Consider the following 28,000-nt stretch of genomic DNA (forward strand, 5'->3'; position numbering starts at 1 on the left):
TGACCACTGATGGCCTACCAAAAAGGACTGGAAAGAAACAGTGTAAACCCCCAGAGTGAATTTGTGGCCTTAGGAAGATGGCATACTCTCTTCACTTTCTTTTTCTGGTGTGCCAATGTAGCTTCTAAACTCTTGCTTCAGCTGCTGTCTAAACAGATGGTTTAAGCAAATATTTCAAGAGAAATGTGGTGAGAGGGTAACTGGGCATTTTCAGCAGAGACTGTCAGATCCAGAAGGGGCAGATCCAGGTTGTGGCTCAAACTGGTTGTAGCAAAAGAGAAGGCTGGTCTGGCTGAGGCCATTGGGTCATGTTTCCATGAAGGTGTGGGGGCCAAATTCTTTAGTATTTGTTGGTGTTTTCTTAAAATTATACCAGCCAGAAAGGCTTGAAGGAGATGATGAATCTGCACATTTTCTACGCAGTAGCTGAAGTAGGAACATGCTTAAATCCTGCCTCTTTCCAGGGCTAAGCACCTTTCTCCAGGGAGCATTTTGGATTCATGCTCTCTTGAAATTAGGATCATAAGACCTTTCTTTCAAAAAGGGAGCAAAGGTCAATCTTTGCTTTCAAAACCCAGGAGGTGGTGGTGGTTCTGGTTCCCTTTTCATCATTAGCAGAGCTGTTATCTGCTGGACTGCTCGCCACATGTGTGGGAGACTTCAACCCAGCTATCCTCCTTCCTGAGGGGATTAATGCCCGTAATTCTTTCCATCAGAGTGAATTTTGTAATCACCAGACTGTTGACTAGTACAAGGTGGTGTTGCTGTCAGAATGATAGACTGAGCACAGCAGTGAAACCCAACACAAAAGATACTCAGTGACTGAGGACTAAGGTGTTTAAGGGAGTAATTCATAAAAGCAAACCAGTAATTTCAGAAGTGCCAGAAAGGAACAATCAAGATAATTTTTTTCAGCATTGCAGGTCAGATTCTGTTCAAAGATGTACAAGTGCCTCCCTGGTGATTTCTGTACTTGATTTTCAAGCAGGGATAGAATTTGAGCTTGAAAAATACAAGGAACAGGAAAAAAAAAACCCCAACAAATTGTGGAATAAAATAATCTGCTTCATAAAATATTTTGGTGAGTTACAAAAGGTAAATAGACAAGCTAATGTCAAGCATCAGCAAAAAGAGGAATTGGACACAAAATACATTATCTATAAAGTATATGTATATCTATATATATGTATACGTACATGTACATTTTCAGTTGAGATAGGGAAGTGCCTATATGTGTGCCCAAAACATTAAGCCTCAAGTGTTCTCTTAGTAATAGTTATGAAAGTAGGTAACAATTGTATCTGTCCTCACAGTGTTTTATTTCAAGTAGGTTACAAGGTAACTTCTTTGTATAATAATGTTTTAGTAGACACGTTATAAACAAGTGTTCAGATTCCCTTGTTGGGTTGTTTTTTTTTTTTTTTTTTTTTTTGGAAAATATTAGTGCAGTATGCTTGAAAACCGTAAGTTGTTTTTGGTCCTCTGCCTTTTGCTTCTATTTTAATAAAAAATTAAATTTTGGTTATACATAGAGAGAATTGAGCTAATAAGAGAGGCAAGGCAGATAAGTTGGATTTTATAACATAGATTAATAAAGAGTGGCTCGTAGGAGATCAGAGTAAACCAAAGCCGTGCTATTAATAAGTATGCACCTGTGATATTGTGGTTCATAGTAAATATTTTCACTTCAGTTTCATTCCAGTGTCACTTGGGCAGTTAAGAGTTGGTGGAGTGGGTTTTTTTTTTTTGGGGTTTTTTTTCATTTTTGAGAACTGGTTGTGGTTTTTGGTGTGTGCATATATATATATAAAGTTAGGATGGTGTTGAACAATAACATATCCTGAAATAAAATTGTGCACATGCATATTAAAATGAAACATATGAAATTATTATTTTTTTAATGTCATTAGTTTGAAATTTAATTTTAGAAGTACCCAAATTGCACTTGAGGTGCAGCCACTTTGTCTGGATTGGAATAGGAGGATATTTATTGTCAGATTTTCTGGTGGAGCTTTTCTATCCTGTTGCTATGTGAAAGGCTTGCACAAGCAGGAGCGACTGACTGTAACTGTAGTTCATGTCATCAAACAAATGGAAGGAAATAGCTCAAGAGCTGTTGTTTTCAAATGTTTAAAGAAGTCTGTCCTAGTCTTGCAAGCCCTTGAAGGGATTTTGAACCTTACTCATCTTCTTGAATGTTGGTACAGACTTGTGATGATAATACAGGTAACAAATTTCCCAATGATTGGATTATTCTTATCAAATCTTTATTTGTAATTGCCTCCCAGACTTTCTAGGACTGGCCTACTAAATTGGGCACAGAGAGTTTCAAATCTTAAGACAGCCATTTTGCAACTAGCATTTTCTTCTTTCTGCTAATACCAATTAGTTCTGTTCTCCATCTTCTTTTGAGATGGATACTATGAGAATGTCTTACTTTTTTGCAAAGGCCTCTAAAAGTTAGAGTGTCTTTGAATAAGCAGTTGTTCTCTGCTGGCTTCTGTGCAGGTGGTGTCTTTTAAGCAGCTGCAGTAACTGTCATGGCTTGGGGAAAAATATGTAACAGGGAGCTCTGGCACAGGGCACCCTCTGGGGGCTGTGGGTAGGGTACAGCACTGTGTGTTGTGGTTGAGAAATGTACAGCAATTAGCAACAAAATGTAATTTATTTTTTTTTTTACAAAGGTATAGAAATAGGAAAATATTACCCTAAGTACGTGTCAGTGCAGTTAAAGGAATGGTTTGTGCTAATCCAGTTGTCAGCAGGGCCCAGCCTTGGCTATGCTCCATTATCCTTTTGGTTGAGAAAGGAGTTATTGGAAATTTGATGATCTCTGGTGTCAAGTCAAAGATCTTCCCAGGCAAGTATCTCATCGAGAGCAATGTTGATATGAAATACAGTTGTCTGTTGTTATCAGAGAATTTAAAGCTTTAGAGTGATCTTTGACTTAGAAAAACAAATACTTCAAAAAGAGAAAACATAACTATTGAGACTTTATGCACACAAATATAGTACTGAAGGGTATATATAAGAAAATTTTTCATGTGGTCATGTTTTTTTAAGATTTACTTTGAAGGTTTCTGATCAATTTATGACTTTTTATTTTTCCTGCCATTTGATGAGCATTTTTCTGTGTTTCCGGTTTTTCACAGCTCTGCTTTGAGCACCATCTCTGATATCAATGGGGAACTGCACAGTTTTGTTGCAGGGCAATGAAGCCAACCTCCTTTTTATATTTGTGCTCATCCCATAATAGTGACATTTTATTCACTCATGAACAGCACTTAAATTTTAAAGTGATAGGAATATCTTCTGTGTTTTTATTTGTTTCACTTAAATGTAAAATTACTGCATAGAGTAGGGGTGCATGCTGTGTTCTAGCTGAGCTTCCTAAACTTCCTTAGACAAAAACCACAAAGTAAATCTGTATAATATTAAAGATCCTGAATTTATGAAAATAAGTCTGCTTGATCTGCTTTAGTTTTGAAATAAAGTATTCATTAACTGCACACATGGAGGACATCAGGTCTGTATTGAATGAAATTAGGAGAGAGGAGGTGTGGAGATGCCAGTGCAGTTGCTTGAAGATCTAAAAACCCATGATGCATAAACAATGTGTGCCTGCCACAAGAATGCAATTCCTTACAGTAGAAAAGAGGGGACTCAGAGGGTGAGAACACAGATCTGTTGAAGGGCATTGCAAAGCAGGGGGCTTGTGACAGGTGGAGGAATAAATAGGTCATATTCAAGCAATGAAGATTGATCATGGGCAAACACAATTCTCTAGTGGAAGGATTGAAAGGCTGGAATAATCCCCCGTGGGACAATGGCTTGTCCATTGCCCCGGGTCTTTAAGAACAGGTTTGATTACTTGCATTGTTCCCACCAGGTAGCTTAGTTATCATGCCTCGGGGCTGGGAATGGACTGGCTGACCTTTGGAGGTTCCTTCTATCTCTCCTTTGGTTAACAGATCTCTAACTACACATTGGACACATTTTAACAGGATCATGCTGAAACCTATTCTCCAGCTCTGTTCATCACTTCTATTTCAAGTGGAATTTGTTGTATCTGTAAGAAAAGCTGTGGTAGTTGTCAAGGAAAGGTTGTGTTTTTCAACGAATTTTTTGGCAGTGTTTCTTTCATGTCATCCTCCAGGACAATTCTACAGTGAGTCTCTGTCATCCTTCTGTTTAAATATTCTTTTCTGCTGTAGTGTTGCATCTAGGCCAGTTGCAGAATCGTTATTCTGCTTGGAAAAATGATGGGGATTCGTGGAGTGCCTTGTGGGGGAAAGCATGTCCTGAGTGTGGATCAGAATGAGCAATTTTTCCAGCTGGCTGCATTCAAACTGTTGATTTCAGTAACCACAGCTTGACATTTAGTTCATATGTAGGTAACCATGTTCAACAGTGAGATTTTTAATTCCATTTAATTTCATTTTATCTGTGAACATGTATCCCCTTAGGAAAAATTAATTTCTTAGTGGGACTAGCAGTAAAAGGAGGGATACTGTGGAACCTGGAGGTTGTGTATCTAATGGAATGATAAATGTGAGAAAAAAAATCTTCTGTTTTTCTAATGCTCCATTACCAGTCTGCCTGTTCATGAGCAGCAGAGTGAGGAAACTGGAGAACTGATTTCTTCACAAGGCATTATTAGTCATAGCTAATAAATTATTTTAATAGCTAAAGAATATGCTAACACTCACACAGCTTTGGCTTTGCATCTGTGTATAGTTCACAGAGAAGGGAACTGCTACTGGGAATATTTTAAAATGCAAATTATTATATTCTCCAGGTAAATGATAACAAAAAAAATCCTTCCTTTTATTCTGTTAAAGAGTATCTAGTGGTTGTTTGACTAATGCTTGAGAATTAGGCACCTTATTAATAGTTACATAAGTAGTAGTTAGAAAAAGATATGATTTTATAGAGTATAATGAGCAGCTATGAATTAATACAGTTTATAAATATGTGTTAAGCACACAGTGTGTCAGAAGTGCTGTTTGCTTGGGTGGGCTTTTGTAGACATTTAAGCCACTGGTGTATTTGGGTCAGTATGAGTGTATTTTTAAAAATGAAAATATTAGAGTTTTTTAATTAAGTTTCATGCCACTAAAAAGACATTTCTTGTCTTAACAATATCACTAATGTCATGAATGTTAAAGCCTTATCAGCATTTTAACATAGATAGTCTTTGAAATTTCACTGTTGCATCTTCAGCTAATGATGAGATTCTGTAGTCAGTTTCTTAGCATGGCCCAGCATATTTCGTAGCAAACAAACCGAAACACAGGATTTACTTGAAAAGCAGTGTAGTGCTATTTTAAATATATTTTCCTACACGTGCTACTGAAATATGTGAAACAAAATAGCAGTTTTCAGAGAAAGACAGAGAGACATGGGCCAAATGCTCATTATTCTGAAGGCACTTTAAGAAGAGAAACCGAAAGAATTTAATCTTGTAAGTTGCTGTAACTTTCTAGAGTGTGAGTTTTTGGTTTATTTATTTCTTTTGGCTGGGGTTGACATTTCTGTTGTTGCTGGAAGGTTTCTGTCCTGCTTGTGTGAGGCATTGCACTCTGGCTCTAGGTGGCAGTCACTGGTAGGCAAAGGGAAGGGTTTGGATGCTGGGCTTGGTGCCTGCACTGATTGGCTTCTCCTGCTGAAATTTTTATGGTGTTGGACAGCAATGAAAGTGTCACTTCTGCTTTTTTCCCTTCTGAATTGTGGCAGAGATACTACGGAGATAGGAAAAAAAAAAAGGAAAAAAAAGGACAGAAAATGTTGTAGTGAAATATTCACAAAAGAGAGCTTTAGTAATGCTGACAATACAGAAAAGATTTCTTTCAGTACAACTCCTGTCCTAGATTAACAGACATAAATTTGTTTATAACGGAAGAAATACCAGTTTTTCACTAAATTCATTTTCAAAGCGTAGAACAGATTGACCAAAGTGCAGTGAGGGATAATAGGAGTGGAGAAACATGTGATTGTAATTTCATTTAATTGAGTGAAGATTTCCCCACAATCTTGTGGGCAAGTGTTGAAGGAGAAATTATTCTCTTTTTTGCTTAAGACCTTGTGTCTTCCACCCTACCCCCTGCATCCCCATCCTCCCTTTGCAGTGTCCTTCCTTTCTCAATTTCCAAGCTCATTCCCATCATTATACAGGTCCCTTCCTTTAAATTTGTTAATTGTCTATCTCTTGATTCTCCACTCTGTCTCTTCTCTATAAAGTAGGAAAGGCTTTAAGGTTTTTCTTTCTCTCTCTTGGTATAGGTGTTGTTTGCCTCCCTAACTCCTCACTGCCAAACGATTTGATTGAGAGAGTGGCTGTTGGAAAAGGCAGCAGCACTCAAGCAAATGAGCAACAGTTTCTCACCCCTTGCTGTGTAGGGCTGATTGCACTTCATGAGATGAATGCTGCTTGATAAGAAAGTTGCTGTTATCATAAAATCACTGTTCAAACCCAGGATTAGTCTATACATTTTATTGATCTCTGGTTTCAAATATCATGCCAAATTACAGTCTTGTTTACCTGTGTGCAAATCCCAAGAAGCTCTTTGGAAAGAGCTGAAGTAATTCTGCATGTACAGAGATATACTTAAGATTATGTTTTGGCTTTCAGTTTTAAAGATAAGGAAATTACTTACTGTAAGTAACATGTTATTTTGCATGTTGTGTTAACTACCAGGTCTAGTAAAGAGACTCTGATCCTCTAAGTGCTTTGCAGATATTCTGCAGGATATTTTTGCACTAAAGAAGAGTAACCAAAAACCAAAATATCTTGATTTTTGTTTAATACAAGCCTAGCAACAAGCTTTTGATTTATTAACATACTAGTTTTAACTATGGAAAACTACAGATTTTTGAAAAGAAAGGTGCTTCAGCTGCAGAAGAATAAAAAACCCAAACCACCAAAACAGTCACCTAAAGATTTAATTAGTTCTATATTTTCACATGTTTATATTTAAAAAGACCATTAACATTTCCAGAGATGAGTTTTACAGCTCAGTCAAGTGCATTTCCAGAGCCAGTTTGAGAAATGGGGACCATCATTTGTGAGGGAAAGTTTTCTGAGAGTTAGGAGTAATTTAGTACAGATTTCTGTGTGAAGTTCATGTGCAAGAAATACAAGATAGAGATAATTCTGGTATTATGTCAAGATTATATATTAGGGTGACAGGTATCACAGTCCCTAATAGATTGCAGAGGACAGAGATAATGAAGAGTGATGCTTTGTGTTCCCAAGCTACCCTTGGGCCTGGTACATAACTGGGCAAATCACTCCTTCCTCAATTCCTCTGTCTGTAAAAATGAGGATAATGATGTGGATTATTTTGTGTTTTGTTTTGAGATCTTAAGGGAATACATGGAAATGAAGTGGTAAGAACATGAGAGGAAATACAAGGTTGTAAAATAAGCATCTGTATTGCAGACAGCTTTGTTCTGGCAACTGATTATAAAATTATTGATTCCACTGTTCTTTCCTTATTGAGGGTGTCACTATGTACTTGTTCATAGGATTGTAGAAAAAAAATTTGCTATTTTTTACATTTGCCTATCTTTAGGCTTCTCATTCAGAATTTATGATAAGGTTATTTTATTCTTGCTTTTATTCTTGCCCATTACTACCCCCATGAGGGACAGTTAAAGCTGTAGTTGGTAGAGGATAAGGACAGCAAAGGTCTGTCTGTCTTTATTTTCTCTATCTCCTCCCTTTCTATCTCTCTGTCTCTCTTTGGCCGTTGAAAATGTAGGTCATATTGCATCACCATAAAATGGAACAGTCAGAAAGGTGTTTGAAAAATGCTGACATCCTTAGCCTGGGGTGCATGCCAGTGTCCTTTGTTTACATTGGGAATAGTGTTGTACCTGTGTAGGAACCAGCATCTCTGTTAAGGTTAGTGGTATGGTACCTGGATTATGAGTCAGATTTTAGGATGACTTTCATCTGCCTGCAGTAATTTAAAATTAGACAGATAAAATGCAGCTACTCAAAATAATGATATACACAAGGAGCTAATTTGAAATCCTTAATCTGCAATAACTGTGACGGTGTTGTTTGAATAATGTTACCTTTAACAGAGAGGCTCAGTAATAAATTTTGCAAATCATATTAATCATGTACTCTCAATTGCCTTGATTAGCTGTGCCTTTCTGTCTTGAAAAGTATGTTTATATTATGTTTGTATATTTTTCTCATTTTTTTACTTCATTACTGTTTTACTTCATGCACCCTTTAAAATGATCTAATCAGGATTTTTTTTTTTATTTTAAAAATGAAAAATCCTGATGTCCAGTGTCTTACTGCTAGCTACCAGGCTTTCATTGTTTGTGTTTCTGATGTAATACAAGTTGCAATTGGTATGAAATATTCCTGTGGCTTAAAATGCAGAACATATATTTTTCTTCTCTACAGACGTCTATAAATACCATTTTTAAAGAAATGTATAAATATAATTTCAACTGTCCATATTTATCTTAGTTTCCTGCAGTGAGATAATGTGTTTTAGGGATTGAATTTTCAAATAAATAGTGGCATAAATCATACTGCAAGATGTGGGTGTTTTGAAATATAAGACACAATACTTGCTTATAGATAATTTTGCCTTATTTCTGAAACAAGGTAAATTTTTTACCTTTCTGTTCAATGCTTTGTGTGGTTTTGCTTAAATTGTTGAAGTGGAATATGCAAAGGGTTCTTATGACTTTGTTAATCTTACTGCTGAAGAAGTCTTTTAAGTTAAATGAGAAATTGTTAGAAGATAAGATTAGTGATGACATGATTTGTTGAGGAAGATAATGAAAGCTGGTCTCTGCCTGTTGCAGTTAGACAAAGGAAAATTATAGTAGTCAAAGTTAAGACCCATCAAGTGCACTCTGCTGTGCATAATTATTTTGCAATTTTTATCAATTATCCAAAAGGTGTTATTGCTTCTCCACTGATTAAGGTATTATTTATGTAGCAACTAAAATATTAGTTATTAAAGTTTGATCCTTCTTGTTGTTAATTAAGATACCTATGCATGTTTGAAACAGTTTCAAAATAATTTGTATCATTATTATATTGTACACCCGATATTCTGTTACATTTCTGTTTGCACAAATAACAGTAAATATTTAGGTAATTCTGAGAAACACTTGCTATTGGTATAGATAGGAAATACATGAAATCTTGAGAAGCTGTTATTGGTATTTACAGAAGTTTGGTATTTAATCTCTGAATGGAGCTGGTAGTTATTTTTCAGTCTCTGAAGACATGAGGAATTGTGTCTCCTATAGAGGCTAGCAGGGCCAGTTATGCCATTGGTGGTTCTGATCCCATCTTTGCCCCCTGAGATTCTTTATTTGGTGGGTTCAGGGTCAGTTTCCAGCACAGCCAGGATCAGCCTGAGGACTGCTGGGGTAAACCCTGGAATTGCCAGCTGGCCATAAGAGCAGCCCCTGGGCTGCCCTGCTCCTGCTCCCTCCACACATCTCTCCTGCTCCAGCCTCTCCAGGGGCACAGTGACACCTTGTGAGGTTATCGCAGACCTACAGAATGCCCGAGTGAAGCCCAGTGCTGGGTGTGATTGTACCTTGCATATCCACATCTTTGTTTATATAAATATAGCCTTTGCATTTTATCTTAAATTTGAATATTTAGTTGGTAGTAGAGGGGAAGGAGTGTTCCAAAATTTAGGCACATTCTTTGGTGCATATTTCTGGCACCTGAAAAGAAACAGAGTTAAAGGACCTTGGATAGCTGAGGCTTTTTTTTTTTTTTTTTTTTTTTTTATGTTTTCAGAAGTTAGGGATGCTATCACATACATTTCCATTTTCTTTATTTTAATGAGTTGATTTGCAATTACAATTTTCATGTAAATGTGTTTCCCCTTAAATAGATAATACGCATTAGTAATTGTAACTCTGCTTATATTATATGTAATCTGTGTAGATACAGTTTTGGCTGGGGTATAGCTCTTGCTCTTCCAGGATGTGGTTTCCTGTCTTGCATATCAGTAACTCCTCAAAGTATTAAACAGCAATTTTTTCCAAGTTTCTTTGATAGTCATGCAATGAAGTGACATAATGCTTCACTGGTTTGGAAATGCAGGCCTTTTTCCATTTTCCTGGGTTGCTGCTTCGGCTTTTTTTTTTGTCATTTTTCCACCTTTCAACCACCTCTCCCTTTTCCAGGGTACCAAGGAGAGAGCTCCACCTGGCTTGTTCTCAATCATCCCATGACTTCTTGCATTACTCTCTGCTGACAGTTGTGGTTGTAATTGACCTGCTGTAAATTCCCAACTAGAATCATTCCTGTTCTCTGCCACCCATTATCCAGAGAAAGAGTTCTCTTTAAAGGGTCATTAAGCTGTCAATTTATTCTTTTGAGACTTAGTCTTATAACTTCTTTCAAACTCAACTGCAGGTGTAATCCCTACAGCAAAATTCACAGGTGGTGGTATAGTATGCTCTGATCTTTCATAGGAATAAAATTTTTGCTGATCCTTCCTTCACCCTTGTCTTGTTCATTTCTTTACTATCCTATTTCTAGATCTGTAAGTCTTTGGAGACATCTTCTGCTTTATAGTTTTTGTTTTTATTTTTATTTTTGCATGAGGCAATAGAACTTGCCTTTTATGAATAAGTAGCATTTACATCAGATTAAAAGAAAGAGGGTTTTGCATGCAGAGCTCTTATATCCCCTAAAGAAATTGAGGTAGAGATGGAGGAGTGAATTACTTCCACAGCAGGTAGGTCATGTGCTTGAAGGGCTTGGGACTTTGAGGCTAAACTTTGAATGATCTTCTGGGAAGGGGATGATCCATATCAATTCAGTCTCCTGTCCTAAACTAATAAAGGACAAAAATGCAGTAAACACTGCATTGCATTTTCCTAGTTAACAGCAGCAGGAGTTGAAAGTTTTATACTGTAGTATTCAGGTTCGTATGTGTAACAAGGAAATACAGCATTTTCTGAGACTTCTACTAGTGTAGAAATTTGCTAAGGATCACTTCTATTAGGCATAAAGCAAAACTACCTACAGAGAGGAGAAAAAAATAATACTGAACTTGGTCTCAAGTCTTGCCCATCGAAAACAAGAAAAATTTGGATTTTATGCAGTAACTAGAATATAATTGAGTGAGGATGTTCTTCTTAGGATCAGCTATGTCACTGAGCATAGTCAGTCTTAGAAATAGTAAATATATCTTTAAAGGATCTCAGTCAAGGCAATGCTAGCTGCTGAGCTGCAGTTTAAAGGAAGAGATGAAAAAAGGGTTTACCCTCAGTGCATAAAAAGACTTTAAAGACATAAACTTAGTTGGCAGACATCTTCTCAGAGGAGCACTCAGAATTCAGGAAAAACTTCATTCAGCACCTTCCACTGGAGCAGAGCCCTGCAGACTGGGAGACAACTTGGATGCCCTCTTGGACTGCATTCCTCCTGTGTGGACTTTTGTCCTTTGAGAGGAAAAAACAGTTTTCACTGGAGTGTCATCCAGTCCCAGTGCTAGGTTGGCTTATTTATATGTATCTTCATGGCTTTTTAGTGATGAAAAAAAATCATCAGTTTAATTTCAAAGCACTTGTAAAAATCAAATAATTGATCTTAAATGTAAACTGTGCACGAAAATAGTTGAACTTTATTCTAAGTTTTAACAGGGCTTTGGTTTAGCTTTAATCCAGTTTGGCATTGATTTATGCTAAACCAAAGCAAACTGGGATTAAGTTTAGTTTGTATAATCAAGTTTATAAGCATTGAATGAAAGGATCTTAAAAACTTGAGCTTGAGATGATAAAGGTCCCATTCATGGGAAGGCCTCAATCTTACATTTCTCTAAATTCTTCATCAGTGGTACAGTGACAGTCCCTGATGTTGATTACGTGAAGGATCATTTTTACCTCTCCATGTTCTGTGGCATGGTGGTAAAGCTGCCAATGGCTGCATCCTCACAGCCTGTGTTTTTGGAGCCGTGCTGTGTTTTAGAAAAATCCTGTGCAGAAAGTGCAACCCTGTCGTATTTCCAGTGTGTGATACAGACACAGCCGTGTGCTTGGGAACCTGCTCACTAAGAGTCGGTGCAAGTGCCGTAACTGGGCTGAAGATTGAGGTTTCATCCAATGCATGCCTTTCTGGTAATGTCAGGCTGCCATTTAGAGAGCTGCTCTGTACAGAACACACCATAACAGCTCCCTGCTTACCTTTCAATTTGAAATCCATTGCACAAACTGTGTTTGTAAAACTGATTAAATGTTTCGTATTAGTTTTTAAATAGACACATCGTTAGGAAACGGAGTTAAGATTTCAAATGTCTTAGTGCTCTACTCTTTTTCTTTCAGAATTAATCAGGTACAAGTTAGGAAAAGCTTCCAAAATCTGAACAGATGAAGATCAATTGATAAATCAACCCAGCGATTCACCATACTTTCAAGGTACTGTGGCATGCTTAACCAAATATTTTCCTTAAGCATAAGATTCTCATTCTTTAGATGTGAGAAGCGTAGAGCACAGGATATTAGCAGGATTGCAAAGCAAGTCTGAAGTGTTGCCAGATGCAATGGGGAGACTTTTTTAAAATGCAGATGTTTAATGTATGTTTCTGTGGGAAATAAAGTGATATTACAGTTAACGTAAAAGGAGTTCAGCTTGGCATCCAACTGCCAAACTTAAAAAGATAAAACTAAGCTGGATTGTATCTTTCAATCAATTAGGTGAAGTGATTTGGAAAAGTAGACTTTGGCAGGTGGGGAGTATAGTAGAATCAATATTTTAAATTTATCTACTTTTTATATTTTAGAAGAAGTAATCTTCATTTTCCAAATAATTTTTTTTTCTATTTCTGTGTTTCCATATGTTAAAGCATTTGAAGGCTGTTAGGCTCTGGCATATGCCGTAGCCTACCTGCTGTATCAGTCCTGTTATTTTACGAGTTCAGAAAGTGGAATTGTAATCTGAGATAAGACTGTACAGTTGCCTAACACAGTGGGTTTATTCTGCATGACTATGAGTATATGAGTATTTATTGCAGAATGTTAGAAAAAAGAGAAAATTATGATAATAAATTGAAATTTTGTCTGAAGGGCTGCTAGTGCAGATTATTTTATCAGGTACTGCTAATTCATTGAAAGATTATCTGTTTCTTTCTCTGTTTCCCTTACATTTATCTTTACTCTTTATCATCACGTGCATTTCACCATTTTGTATATTTTTGCTTAACTTCATTAAAAAAAAAAAAAAAAAAAAAAAAAAAGACTTCACTCTTATGCACAGATATGAAGAATCCAGGAATCCAGACTATTATAGCCTGGCCAGTATTTGCTGGACAAATCATCTTTTTAATGCATTTTAAAATAGATTGCAGCAGAAAGGGCCATTATGGTTAGCATGGATCTGGCCTGCAGAGCTTATTTAAGTGGCAGAGTTAATCTGGGCTCAAGAATTGTGAGGAATGTTTGTTACTCTCTGGATCTTGCAATATGTAACAGTTGAAGCTGTAATACCTCAAGTTTTTATAGCAAAATGCTTCCCTGGATTTTCCAGCAACCTGAGAGTTGACTGTCTTAGTGAACCCAGAGTGTCTGGTTTGCAAAATCTGACTTTGTTCTTTCTACTTCCTTGCTCCACATCACTGAATAGGACCACAACATCTTTTTTCATGTAATCCTAGGAAAGTCTAGATTGGAGCAATCCTCTGGACATCATCTGGTCCAACCTTCTGTTTAAGGCAGGTTATCTGAGGCCTGGTCAAGCTAAGGGTTAAATATTTTTGGCAAGAGAAAGTTCACAATTTTTCTGGGCAGCCTGTTCCAATATGTAATTGTCCTCACAGTAAATATTTCATTGTTGCATCTGGACAGAACTTCTGAACCAACTTTTTCCATTTGCCTCTTGCCCTGTCACCTTGTTCCTTGTGAAGAGAGTTACCTCCATCTTCTCTATAATTATCTTTTACTTCTTGGAAGACTGTGATTACATCTCACCTGAATCTTCTCTTCTTTAGGCTGAACTAACCCAATTCCTTTTAATTTTTTCACAAAGTTTTCCAACCTTCTGATCACTTTGTGGGCTCTCTACAAGACCCTGTCCAGTTTTTTAATGTCTCTTGAAGTGGCTCAGTCATCCAGCCTGTCACAGTCTCTGTACATAGGGACACTTAGGGTGGATCTATTTGTTTTCCAAGTTTTTGTGTCACCTGCAAACTTGATGATGTATTTATTCCAATCATCCAGATAATTCTAAGAGATACAGGATAGGATTGAGCCCAATATTGATCCTTAAGAAACTCTGTTTGTGACTGATTGCCATTTGATTTTGAGCCCTTCCCACCCTTTGAGGACAGCAATTTAGCCAGTTTGCTGGCAACCTCATGGTCCCCATCTGTGACCTTTCAAAGTAACTCTCTTAGCCCCCTTGTGTGCATCCTGTCAAGTCCCACAGACCTGCCTGTGTCAAATTTGTGTCATATTTTGTTGTCAACTTGCTAAGCCTGTGGTCAGAGCAGGTGGCTTCAGCAAAGCATCAGCAGGCAGCAGTCAAACATGAGAAGAAAGATTAAATTTAAATTTCCTTGCACGAGGGTTCTTAGGATCCCTGGTTTGATGTTAAAAGCACATCAGAGGTTATGGGGCCTCAGCAGCTTCCCTTCATAGATAGTGTGGCTGTGGCCTCAAGGAACTTGAGTCCTGTGAGCTGTGCTTACACCCAGAGTCTTAAACTGGCAAGAAACCAGGCAGGTTATGAAACTTTGTATGGTAGTTCCATGCAAAGTAGTACTTCTTCCAGCAGAAGATCAGTAATACCAAATTGTCCCCATCAAGTGCTTTGGTTTCAATAAATGGAAATCCAGCATTAATGTTTTGTTACAATTGGCTTGAACAGCTGTGTACTGTGAATAATTCTAAGTTGTAATATCATATTGTAATATCATATTCTCTGTGTATAAATGAGAATCTAAAAGGTCATACCTGTTTATGATTCCTCTGATTAAAATGATTCATCTGCACAGTTAGGTTGCTGAAATTGTTTTAACATTTCCAAATTCAAAAGGTAATTTCAATACCTTATGTAAAATTAGTAAACATTAGTTTCATTTCCAGATCATTAACCGGGTGTATTTTGTGTAATTTTGCCTATTTACCTTTAACATTTGGAAACTTTGTATCACTCCAGAGTGTTTTTCTGTGAATTTCCCTTCAAGAATTGACAGTATGTGGTGTCATTAAACATGGTAAAGATCTGTGCTCCTCTATTCATTATTCTGCTTTAGATCACTATATTGTGAATTCCTGCAGACAGATTTGAAAGTTAAGTAAAGAAGGAAGTGGTTTTAGTCCTTTGCTAAATTTTGAATGCATGGTAATAACATTGTCTTCTAATTTGGGTGTAAAGGTGTTATTGTGATATTTGGATAAACATGTAAGGGCATCTGTTACATTCTCAGCCTAATGCCGAATTCTTATTGCAGATTTACTTATAAGCCTCCATTCCTCAATTCTTCCTTCTCAGAAAAGGACACCTCAAGTTAGTATTCTAATCTTAACAATATTGTTCTTTCCCCTGGTATGGCTGGTTTGTAGTAGGTATAAACAATAATTTATTTTCCATCATTTAAAATAGCTGTATTCTAATGCTTCTGAGCATATCCAGTTTCACCTTTGAAGTGTTACTCTAAATAAAATTATACACATCAACCTGTTCCCAGGATCTGTGGGAAAAAGGATAATAGACTAGCATGATTTCTTATATAATTTTTTTTATTGTGTGCTCTTTATGATTAGTATCCTTTTCCAGGATCACAATCCTGTGTATAGTTATAAAGGGAGAAGTTGCTGATTTCCTGGATGTCAGAGTGAACTACAGATTACCATAATGTGTTTTCCTTAGTGTATTTAATATTTTTCCATAATGGGGCTTAAATTAAATGGTCTGTTTGTTATGGCTGGGTAGTTCTGTTTTCATCTGGATGTTTTGATTTATGTGAACTTTTTATCTCTTGCTTCTATACTTGCCCAATTATAGTCTTACATTTCTCATACTGGAGATACATTTTAAAACACATAGAATGTGCTCCCCGTTCCAGTGTTTTCAGTAGAAGCTGATGGGAGGGTCAGGACTTCAGCATATCAGCTGCTTGAGTTGTCATTTCATCCTGAATCCAACCTACCAACAAATAATGACATTTGATCTTAGTTTTTATGCCCTTCTTGGTTATTTCATACCTTTGGCTAGAGTTAACTTACTTGATTTCATTTAGTGCCGTAATGCCCCTCAGAGCTTCTCCTTGACAGACTTTTTGTGAATTCACTATTTTCCTTTCTTCTGAGTACTGATAAAGTGACACCCCCGTGGATTCTCCCTGTCTCTCCCTTTGCACTTCAACTCTCACATCCTTTCACTTCCATTGTGGAAAATCATCGGTGAATTGTATCATTGTACTTCTGCTCTTAAAAGAGTTTGGCTGCAGATTCATCCTTCCTTTTTCATTCCAGTTAAGAGTTGTCATATCTCAGGTCCTATACAGAAGCTGTCATACAGATTCTAACTGAACAGCTGAAGTAGGTGTTCCCTGTTTGAACGGCTTTCCCGGACCACCTGGCAAAAGAATGAAACCTGCTGGTACAGGTGAAAAAATGCCTGCAGTGTCATGCCATGAAATAACCATCCGCTGCAGTTTTCAGCAGTTGCATGCTGTTTGTAGGCATACATTTAATCATAGTCTTGCCAGCCATGTTTCATATATTGTTAAATCTACTTAGTGAGCTTTAAAACTGTGAGTTTTCCTTTTCTGTATGTTTCGTTTCCTATTTTTGTCTCCTTTCTTTGCTTTTGCAGGCTGTGTTATATGTTTTGTTTGTTTATGCTTTCTTCACATCATTATTTGACTGTTTTCTCTACTTCATCCACTGTTTTCTGCTGTTTTCCTGCCTCATATTTTTCCTTCTCTACTTTCTCTTTGAGCTTAACTTAACTCCTCCTTGTGTTTTCTCTCTGTTCTCCAAATACTTGTTCTCATTCACAGGTATGAGCAGTTCATGGTTTTTCACATGTTGTCTCAGTCCCAATGCTACTGTTTGGGCTATTTTGCTTCCTCAGATAAGTCCTTAGAACCAGTGGCATTTCTGAGCTCCTTTTTCTGTTCTGTTAAAGAGAAGTATTGGCTTCTAGGCAGTTTTACACTCTTGAATGTTCTCTCTACTCCTGGCCAGGTTCACCCCACTTAGTCCTGGATTTCTAATGCAGGTGCCTAATTTATGTGTGTGGTCACCCATGGCAACTTCTGTGGTCAGTGGAAAGAGAATGGATGTTTCGAATAGTGCTTTGCACCAGGAGGGACCAAACTGATCCCAGAAGTATCCTTTCCTCTCTGCTGACCACCAAGGGAGCTTTGGATGTCTGCTCTTCTAACCGGATGCCTCAGATTTGTAACAGTCACCTCTGTTAAAGTCTACTGCTTGTACATGTGTTTTCAATTCTGATCTCCTTCTAACATGATGGATTTTCAGGGATTTCCCTATTTTTGCCTAAAATAATCAATGCATCCATGTACAGCATTATGGAAACAATGTAAGAAAATCGAACTAGTGTCCTTTAAAGAGTCCAAACAACGTATTCAGCCTAATAACTTTGTGGGGAAAGAAAGTTCTCGCCACTTCCAGTCCTTGTAAAATTAGTTTTTCATCTGCCCCTATTCCTGCTGTCTGACTAATCAGTCTTGTGCACTGAACTGATGAACTGATCCTTCTGCTGCCACTTCCCTCCCTCTGCTGGAATACTGATGTACTCACAGCACAGCGAGAAAATATTTCAGTAGCGGAAGGTTTACTAAAGGACAGCCTGAGGCCCAGACTGCAGAATTAGATCTTGAGTGGGAATATATAGGGAAAGAAGAAAAGCTGTGAAAGAGGGAGGCTAAAAATGCAACAGCCAGATTGAAAGAGCAGAGAAGAGCCATAAAGGGGATAATCAGAGCTGTATGAAGTAACAGTGGCATGTGCTTTTACCTGTGTGGCTGGCACTTCTGAGTAACTTGATGAGTGTCAACTTCAGAAACTAAGAAGTAGTTTCCAATCTATTGTCCTGTTAATGTATTTAGTTAGTCGATGTAATTCTGCCAATTTTTGCATAACTTGATATAAATACATCAGTAATGTTTAAAGAAAATAATCAGGTGATGTGTGAACGTGAAATTGATCTGCCATGGTCAACTCTGTCACTGTTAAAGGGTAGGTGATGGTGTTCTGTGACTCTGTTTGGTCACCTGTCGCTATATTTACTTAATGATTTATGTAAATAATAGAAAAACCCTTTATAAGTTTGATGGACATTTGGACATATCAAAGGTTCTTTTTCAAACTGCAGCTGAGGCAGCTTTCTGACAGCTTACTCCAGGACAAAGGAAAGCTGTATGAATGAAGTTTATAACATAAATGAGAATATTTGACACAGAGAATATAGATCTGTCTGTAACTTGCTTTATCCTATGGCTGGGGTCTGCATTCAGCTATGGATGCTCAATTTGTGAAGCACTGTTGAAGAACTAAGCTTGAAAGAAATCAGGCATAGGTGTTTTTCCCATCTGGCTTCTACACCACAAAAAAAGCTGAGGTTCTGTTCAGAAACTGTTCAGCACCTTACAGACATTTTTCTTCCGATGATGTCCTTAGCTTTAATTATAAGTAGTTTTCTATATTATAAAGTATGCTATTTGATAAATAGTCAAACAATAATGCACTCCATTAATCTTTAGACTCTGGTTCCATTGAACCCCTTTATTCGTGTCCAGACTAAGATGAAGAGTTTTGGGAAGCTACAGACAGGGCAACAAAGAGCTGTTCAGTGTAACTGAAACATCAGGGCCCAGCTCAAGAGGCTGATGGCCTTTGATAATTAATCCTGCTGCAAATGTCTGCAGTAGAAATCAGTGTTGCTCTCTTTACCTAAATTTTATGGTCTTGGCCTTTTATGAAGGAGCTAAGTTAGACTTCAAGTTGATCAGGGGGAGAGAAAAATCATGCCAGCTGCTCTGTATTAGGTCTGCAGTTTTATGAGATACGTTCTGAGTGTGACATAAATTATCAGTTGGGTGGAACACTGAAACTGTTCTTATAATTACAGCCTGTGCTATCCCGTATGACTATGGTGTGATGAGCTTGAATTTATAGATCTTTTTATATGCATAAATTTGGAAAAAAACACCTCTAGCTTGTATAGTCCCACACTTCAAATGAAAACAGAAGATGAAAATTAGCTAAGCCTGCATGTATATGCACCTCTGCAGGTTAAACAAATTTATTTACAGTTCTGATTTCTGCTGTGTGGTTTTGCAAATACATGTATGGGATCTGTGAGCAGTTCACTGACAGCACCAGTCCCATCCTCTCGAGTACCTGTAGAGGAGGCAGCACATCAGATTTACATATTTTTAGCTGCTCTTCGAGGATGTTGTTACTGACAGTAGCGTCAAGCGTGACCAGAAATCGCTGCAGATCATGGCCTTGACATTGGTACTTGAACACTTCAGTGGAGAAGACTCTGTAATAAACAAATTCTAAATGCAGGGGTTTTTTTTAAATCATAGAACTTGATTTTGCAAAGCTTAGACTTTGTAACTTGGAGTTAGCAGGTACGACAGCATCCTTTAATCCTCGCTTTTGACACGGCACGACGTCATCGCAAAGTTTAGGCAAGGAGGGGAAAAAAAAAAAAAAGAAAAAAAAAAGCCGTTTAAAAAAAGAAATGTGGAATAACAATGAGAAGGCCCTTTCCCTGGGAGACAAGTGACGGGTATAACGAGGGCAGCAGCGCTCAGGAAGCTCGGCCGGTGTCCCCCTGTGCCCGGGAGCACAAGCGGAGGAGCGCAGGGAGGGGATGGGAGGGAAGAGCCGGGGGGGCCGGGGACGCGCCCGCCCGGAGCGAGTTTCCTGCTCGCCGCTGCCTTTAAGGAGGCGCCGGCTTTAAGGTGGACCGGCGGCGAGGGCGGGGCGCGCCCGCCCGGCTCCGCCCGCAGCGTCGCTCCCCGGTCCGCCCCCCTGGCCGGGGCAGCGGGTGCCAGGCGGGGTTGTGATGCGGCCGTTGTTTTTGTAGGGTCGCGGGGCCGCGGTGCGGGGAGAGCGAGGCGGCCCATGGAGCTGGGGTACGCCTGGCAGGCGGCGTAGTCCTGCCCGCCCCCGCTCCCTTCCGCCGCTTTGTTAGCGCGAACACAAGCGCGCCTCACCTACACGGTGAAGAGGAAGGCAGCGCTCCCCGCACAATAATGGGCACCCGGGCGCTGCCCCCCGGGCCGCCGCAGAGGTGAGTCGGCGCCGCCGCAGGGCCGCAGGTTCCCCGCGGGGAGGAAGCAGGAGCGAGCGAGCGGGCGGGCTGACAGCGCCGCGGCGCTGCCTTAAGAGCGGGGCGCCACCTTAAGCGGCCGCTGACTTTTCTCGTTACATTGTAGCAGCGGAAAGAATGTCGGCGCGGGCCGCGGGTGACGTCAGGAGGGAGCAGCGCGGCGCGGCCGCCAGGCAGCGGCAGCGGCGGCCCCGCCACGGCCAGGGAGGAGGCGGAGGAGGCGGGAGCGGCGCCGGCCCCGCCGCCACCGCAGCGGCAATGGCGGCCGTCGGGGAGCGCAGGTCCCTGCCCAGCCCCGAGGCGATGTTGGGGCAGCCCTGGAGCCACTGGGTCGATGCTGCTAAACTTCACGGGAACGACGGTGAGTGGCCGCCGACCGCCCCCACCCCCCCCTTCCCCCCGCTCGTCCCCAGCGCAGCCCGCGGGTGCCCCGGGACGGCTCGGCACGGCACGGCTCGGCTCGGCTCGGCGGGGCTGCCGGGCCCCGAGGGGAGGTTGGGTCCGTGCCCAGCCCCGGCGCTGGCGGCCCAGGTCGTTGTCCGGTGCGCGCCCCCGGCCGGGCTCGGGAGCGGCGCTCGGCGGGCAGCGCCTGCCCCAGTTCCTGTAATCCGGGACACGGTCCCCGGAGCCCCGCACCTCCTGCCCTGGATTCCGCCGCGGCGTGGGGCGGGCAGCTCCACCAGCCGCAGGTGAGGCATCCCCGCCGTGACAGCGGCTCCCCCGCTCCCGTGTGTGTCCCTGCCCGTGCCCGCGGGGAATGGGCTACAGGTCACCGGCGGGGGCTCAGAGCCTGCCCTCTGGCTGTTCCCTGCATTGAGATCTTGTGGCTTTCTGGTTTTAGGAACAGCATTAGAAGAAAGTTTCAAGGAATACGGAAGAAACCGAGAAGCGATGCGACTTTGCCGAGAAGGTGAGTGCGATTCATTCTTGAAGAAAAGTGCACGGAGAAGTTTTCTTCTCATGACTGCTTAGCAGAGGGTCAGGCATGGGAAAGAGAAGGGATCAGAGTTTCCTATTGGGTTGGATTTAGGACTGGTGGCCTGTCAGTGACTGGTGTTATTATGAAATTAATACATATTTTGAAAACTACGAGTTAGGGCATAGACTGTCTTTACTGTGTTTCTATATGTTGTGTTGTTTTTTTTTTTTTTCCTCTAGACTATAAATAGTCCTAAGGAAGCTCTGTGACCAACACTGATAAAATCTCCTCTTGAGTTACAATATTTTTTGTTCTTGGTATAACCCATGTCAGTATTTCAATACCGATCCCTTCCCCTGTCATGTCGATGTGTTATGTTTATTGCTTGGTGCTCTGCTAAATGAGAGTGACCTTTCACCTGTGATTAGCAAAAGCCCATTACGGCCTAGTTTCTTGCAAGAGTAACAATGCTGCTTGGAGTTGTAAGCAGATGATGAATGAAAGCTATAGATTATTATTTACTTTCTAACAGGCTGTGGAAAAAAGGAGGTGATGAGTCTGATTTATTATGTTAATTTTTGTTTGTTTGTTTTTCTAGTTTAACGATTGTTTTAGAACTGGGAAAGTTTTAGAACCTTTCTTAATATTGTTGGTTCTTGGTTCCCTCCGACTGCCTGAGACATGTGCCAGAGAATAGGCCCAGCTGTTTTAAATACTAGAGCAGTTAGGCCCAAGTAATTTATTTGATGTTGTTAGAAATGGAAGACTGAGTTTGTAGACTTGGTTTACAATCATGGGGAGCAGAACTTGCCGGCCTTAGGAGATTATCTGATTCAGCATTTACCCACTTGGGAGCTGCAAGCAGCAAATGAAACCTCAAGCAAGGTGGCACAGGCTAGCAGGATTGAGAGTGATCCATACTGAGTCTGAATCAAAATGGCTATTAGAATTCCTATTGTTGCTAAAATTTGGAAAATACAATTTCTAGGATCAGAGTTGGTGGTCAGTGGCACAGAAGAAAGATGCAATAGGCAGCTGTGCTGCAGCATTCAGATTCACTTGTGTTGTTTTGCCATCTTCTTAAGTGTATCTGTGAGTTCTTAGGCACTTGAAAAATCACTTTATTGCTTCATTGCCAACTTCCAATCTAATCATTGTGCTGGATATGTAATTCATTTTTCTGAATAGGCAAATCATTCAAATGCTAAAAAGCGTTTGCAACAATAAACATACACATTATCCTAGTAAAGATTTTACCCATAAGGATTTTCAAACATTTGCTCTTATTTCTACCTCTTAAAATGCAAGCATCTAAGGTTTCCAGATTCTGAAGATTAGCTGGCAGGGCAAAGAATAATCTATCCTATTTTTTTTTCCCACTGGAGAGAGGGATCATGAAACTGTTTTTTGCACAGGCAGATCACTGAGACAGAGCTTTTCTGCACTGACTCCAACCAAGTGAATGATTGGTAGGGTTATGACTTGAAGAAAGCTCATAAAATACTTAGAGAATTAAAAGTGAAACTTAGTAGCCCTGTCAGGCTTCCAGAAGTCTATTTATTTTGTTTGCCTTATGATATATAAATGAGACACTGACTTGGCATATACCTGTAGCTGGTCTGTAGGGACCTTGGCCTGCTGGAAAATAGAGCTAAAGGAGTATTAATTAAGTTTAGATTAACTTAACTTAAGGAATTAGGGGAGCAGCAAACATGCCAGCATACGTGCGTGTTACCAAATAAAACTTTGAAAATCCTGTAAGTGATTCCTTTTCCCAGGAAGAATTTTGCATTCAAAATTAAGGAACAAATGTTTATTAAGGAACTGGACTTTCTAAACCTTGGCTCTTAACAGGGAAAGGTGAACCTAAAGTGTAAATTTTGTTAAATCAACTTTAACCTCAAGACTTTTGTCGTGGTACCCCACAGTATTTTAACTACAAGTAACAACAGAACTCCTTGTGTAAGAAAGTTATTTCTCTACAGATTGGGAGTTGACTCTGAGGCCCAACTTCACAAAAGGATTTCAAGGTTATTTAGGCTAATTTAACCTTGCATTGCAACTCTTCCAGTTTGCATAAAAGAATTAAATATTCATGGCCTGGAGAGGGAGCAAAAGAAGGAACATGACTTTACAGCCCACATATTAGAATTGGGTTCAAAACCAAGAACCATTTTCTTTATTTAACAGTTGTCAGGCTCCCACTGGCCTGTGTCCCCACTGGGATATGGGTGGTAGTTGTTCCTTTTCCCACTGTTGCTGTTTCTCTGCATCTCGTGGTGAGAATGGCCTCATGCTCAGCATGCCTGGTGGCAAGAGGTGGATTTCAGCCTTGCAGGCAGTTGAGTCTGAGCCTCCTGAATGAAGAGTGAGTGTTGTTCTTGTTGTAACACTGTATTAGAAAAGGGGCTTAACATTGCCAGCTTCTCCTTTTGTTAAGCCTTAAAGGCAAAGAATGATGCATGTTATTTCTTTTAAAGGAATAAAGGAGGATGTAACTGTGTAATTCTGGGACAATATTTCCGAGCAGTGGATAGAGGCAGGATTTCAGATGCACATTTCTCAGTGACACTTTCTATTTGCTGATCAGGCAGTTCCTCTCTCAGCATTTTAGAAGGTTGTGAAGTCTGATGAGTCCTTAATACCTGTCAGTGATGTTAATTCCATGTAGCGATCAGGAAACGTGTCTCAAACATGTTTTTTTTTTTCTGTAGCTAACCCTCCTTGTCATAGCCAAGCTCACATTGAAGTCAGAACTGGAATTTGAATTTGGGTTTCCCAAACTCCCAGTGTTTGTGTCTCATACTTCCCTGTTTCTTTTTCACTGCTCTTATATGCTTTCTGTTCTGCTAATACATAATATTAAATCATTCCTGCTGGGATCCTCACTGACCTTCATCAAAGTGAGGAACTCACTGGATACTTTCCTGCATGTTGCTTTTTGAGACAGTAACAATCCACACTGAGCTTTGATGTAGAAATCAGAGCTGCAAGAAATAAAGGTATGGACCCAATGGACTTGGCTCGCTCTTGGTATGGAAAATCCTCAGGAGATGGAAGTGAGAGAGGGATACCCAATGGGATGGGAAGATTTTACTTTAAAATAAGCCTTAAACTTTACTTTGACTATTTGTGCACTGAAACCTTCTTCTGCCGAGCAATCCTATCAAGATAAGAATGTGTTAGAAGGAATTGTGCATATTAGTTATTTTCATATGTAATTGATGTGACAGAATCTTTTGGCTCATGCAGTCACTTAATTACTTACTGCTTTGTGAACCAGCTAAAGGTGTGAATCCCCTGCCACTCACTTGTGCTGTGATGGAGCAAGGATAGCATGTTGCATTATAATCTGTAGATGAATTCCAAAACAGTAAGGCAGAAAATCTTATTCTCTTCATGCATTTTTTCCTATATTTTACAATGAAACTTGGCTGAAGTTCATCTTCCAGACTTGTGTGATAGTGGGAGCGAGGGCCATTGGATGCAGCCAAAATGTTTTCAGACACTCAGTTCATCTTGGAGGTGCAGTAGATCTTAAAAGGAGGTTGATGTGTCTGTAGTACCTGACACTGTTTGATTTGAAAAAAGATTCTTCATATCAAACCTCATAATCAGTGCCTGAAACAGTTTTTCAGGAAGTCCTTGCTAACTTGTGCTGAATTTAGTTTGCGTTTAAGAAATTTTCTAGCCCATTGTTGTGAAGAGGATCTCTAAATAGAACTGTGAGTGTAGAGTTCATGCGTGGTAACTTTGACAGGCTTCAACAGAGGCAACTGTTGCTTCTTGCAAAATTTAGCAGCAAGTTGGCTCATTTTGCTCAGTGAAAGAGTAGAGAAGCTGTGGATAGAAACAGTGAGGATCAAAGTTGTTTATTGGGGCTGGGGGCCTAAGCCTCTCCCACCACCCAAGGAACTCTTGACTCTCTCCCCATGGTAAATTTTCAATTGCTAAAGGTTGTCATGAATGTTCCTTTAAATAAGACAAAAACATGGGAAAAAAAAAAATCCAAAATAAGAAACCAAAACCAAGCCATCCCCACCCTCAAATCTGTATTGGAGAGTCAGAGAGAGACAACCCATGTACATCATCATTACATACACCATTGCTTATTAATTTGTGCAACCCTTTTCAAGTGGATAACAGTCTGTTATATTCTTATACTGACTCATAAAATAATTTAGAAATACTTAAAATTACAAAAATTATAAAAAAGGAAAATAACATCTCAGATGGAAAAATAAAAGCATGGGGAGCAGAAAAGAGATTTGTTTAGACAATTTAAAATTGAATGTTTCTTTTTAGTAGCATATTCAGTGGATGCTGAAACTATGGTGTCTACTAGAGCTTAAGCACCTCATTCTTTCAGTTACACATACAGCCCCTTTTTTTAGTTTGTTTGGGTTATTTTTGTGTGTGTTACATCCTTTGGGAGGTGAATCCCTTGGTGCTGTCTATTTCAAGCACTTCACTCATACTGTCACCATCGCCTAGAGTTAACTGGCAACAAAGTAGAGGAGGAGGAGGACAGAACATCTGTAACTTGGGTCACAGGTCAGAATTGGTGGTGACTGGGGGGTGATGTAGCACAGTACCAGCCTTACAGCTTTTAGACTCTACTGTCTTAATAAGGCAAATGTTCAATTTTCTGTGGGAATGCAGATTGTCAGTTTTTGGTGGGCACCTTCACTCTGGAAGGTTTAGTGACAGTAGGAATCAGTCAGGGGAGCAGGTGGGAGCAAACTCTGTTCAGCATCGTGTCACCTGGTAACAGCTGAACTTCTGGTCTTTGACAGTTAATATGTCGTGGGGATTTAAGAAAAAAGGCTCTGTGAACCTCTAGGGCATTCAGTAGAAGCTTTGAGGTTTGATTATATTAACTGCTATTAATGGAAGTTACCAGAGCTGTGACAGTACTAAGAGCCATGCAATGAACCCTTGTTCTTCTTGAGCTCTTTCTAGGCTGGGCTGAGCAGTGAAATCCAGGCCTGGGAGGCTCACTAGAAGCATCTTTATCACATAGACCCAAGGTCTAGAATTTTCCCAGCAGCAGGTTCCATAAATAATTTAAGCATCTGTTCCAATATTAAGTTGTAAATACAAGTAAGAGACAGCATCTTATTTCAAATTTAAATTTGTTTTTATTCAGCCTTGGGAAGTGCTTTGTTGAGTTGATTTTTTGTTGTGTCAAATCATATCACAGAGATGCTTAGAGGGCTCTATAGTCCTTTACTACCTGCAAATACACTTGTGAGATTTTTAATAGATTGAAATAAATATTTTAAGGTAGCAGTACAAAGTGCCATGGTTCTTTTTTGACATTCTGCATAGCTCTTCACAGCCTGTAATCAGATAAATCTCTTCTTCATTTCATTGCATTTTAATTGACTATTTACACAAATTGTTTTAAGGTTTTGTGGACTGGTTATCGTAAAACAATTACAGGGAGACTTTAAAATTGCATTGAACTGTTTAGGAAAATTGTGGAGGTTTTATGAGATTGTTTGTTTGAAAAACATGCAATTTGAAAGGATGTTACTTTTGAAATTCTCTGCAGTGATTGGCCCTAATTTTTTCTAGTTATTTTTTTTTCTTTAAATCTAAGCTCTGTTTACAATATTTAATTATTTCTGGTGAGATGAGTCAGGTGTTATAAATAGAACATTGTGATGTTAGACTGCAAGTTAGAACTGTGTCATCTCATATGCTTTAAAGATACTTTGCAGGTTTTAGGTATTACCGTAGTGTTAGTGTGGTATTGCAAAGCCTTGGGGACTTTGGCTGAAACTGCAGCCACAAGACTGTCTTGATCTGTCCATAATATGTGGGAGGAGCAGGATATTTTCTTTTTTATAAGAACCTTTTGAGATAGTTGTCTGTACACATATGTGTAACAGTCAGGAATTCACTGTTATCTAATGCTTCTTAAGTAGTATGTATGATTAGCTGGGTTATCCCTGTGCAAGAGAGGTGATAATACTTGGTTAAAGATTGGTTTTTTGTGTCGTTTCTGTGCTATATTTAACAACAAAAACTCAGTGAGAAGAAGAACAATGCAATAAATATGTAGAAATGTGACTTTCATACAAGGTGGTAACTTTGTCATCTAAGTAGAGCAGGAAAGACAAAAAGGCTTAGTGAAGGATACTTTTAAATAAATTGGGTTAAGAGGATGCAGATTACTCTCTCTAAGGTAACTATTTTAAAAGGTGTTTCTTCCATTGCAGCAGATCTATAAAAATGAATGTGTCCAGTTCTTACAGCTTTCCTGGCTATGCTCAGCCTATGGCTGGAACTGCAGAAGGTTGTCTGGGGATAGATGTGATCTCTTGTCTCTTGCAACACAGAAAATATTTCATCTTTCACAAACCATTGTAATATTTGACTTGTAATTAACTATTCTAAATAACCTCTAGGATGCTTGAAAATTTTTTCTCTTCCTGTGTAATGAATGAAATAATCCACTGCAGTGGAAGTTCCCCATATGTATGATATTCAATGTTATTGCCTAGGAATTCTTACAATGTAGGTGACAGAACAGAGATGAATAGAGCTTTGTACTTACACTTCAAGTTTCTTAGCAGGAAGTGTTAAAATCTGACAAAGGGAATTCAAAGTCTAATGTAGCAGAGTAGCATGATTATAAAAGCAGTTGTCACAGAAGGCAATAAATTTATTGTAATCTGTGTTCCTACTGTTAGAAGGCTTTGCACAGTCAAAAGCTGTCCCTGCTGGTGCAGGCTTTGTGCAGCTGTGAGCCA

General features: G+C 39.4%; 1 protein-coding gene across 1 annotated transcript in view; it reads left to right on the forward strand.

The window, feature by feature from the left end:
- Positions 1 to 28,000, forward strand: part of ATXN7 (ataxin 7) — an 84,550-nt gene that overhangs the window by 6,083 nt on the left and 50,467 nt on the right. Inside the window, exons 2-4 of the mRNA XM_083869613.1 lie at positions 12,331 to 12,423; positions 20,427 to 20,681; positions 21,162 to 21,230. Of these exons, the coding sequence (XP_083725739.1) occupies positions 20,438 to 20,681; positions 21,162 to 21,230 (313 nt within the window). The 5' untranslated portion in view covers positions 12,331 to 12,423; positions 20,427 to 20,437. The remainder of the gene's footprint in view (positions 1 to 12,330; positions 12,424 to 20,426; positions 20,682 to 21,161; positions 21,231 to 28,000) is intronic.

Source organism: Zosterops lateralis (assembly GCF_965231275.1).
Source record: "Zosterops lateralis genome assembly, chromosome: 11".
In the NCBI taxonomy this organism is placed as follows: domain Eukaryota; kingdom Metazoa; phylum Chordata; class Aves; order Passeriformes; family Zosteropidae; genus Zosterops; species Zosterops lateralis.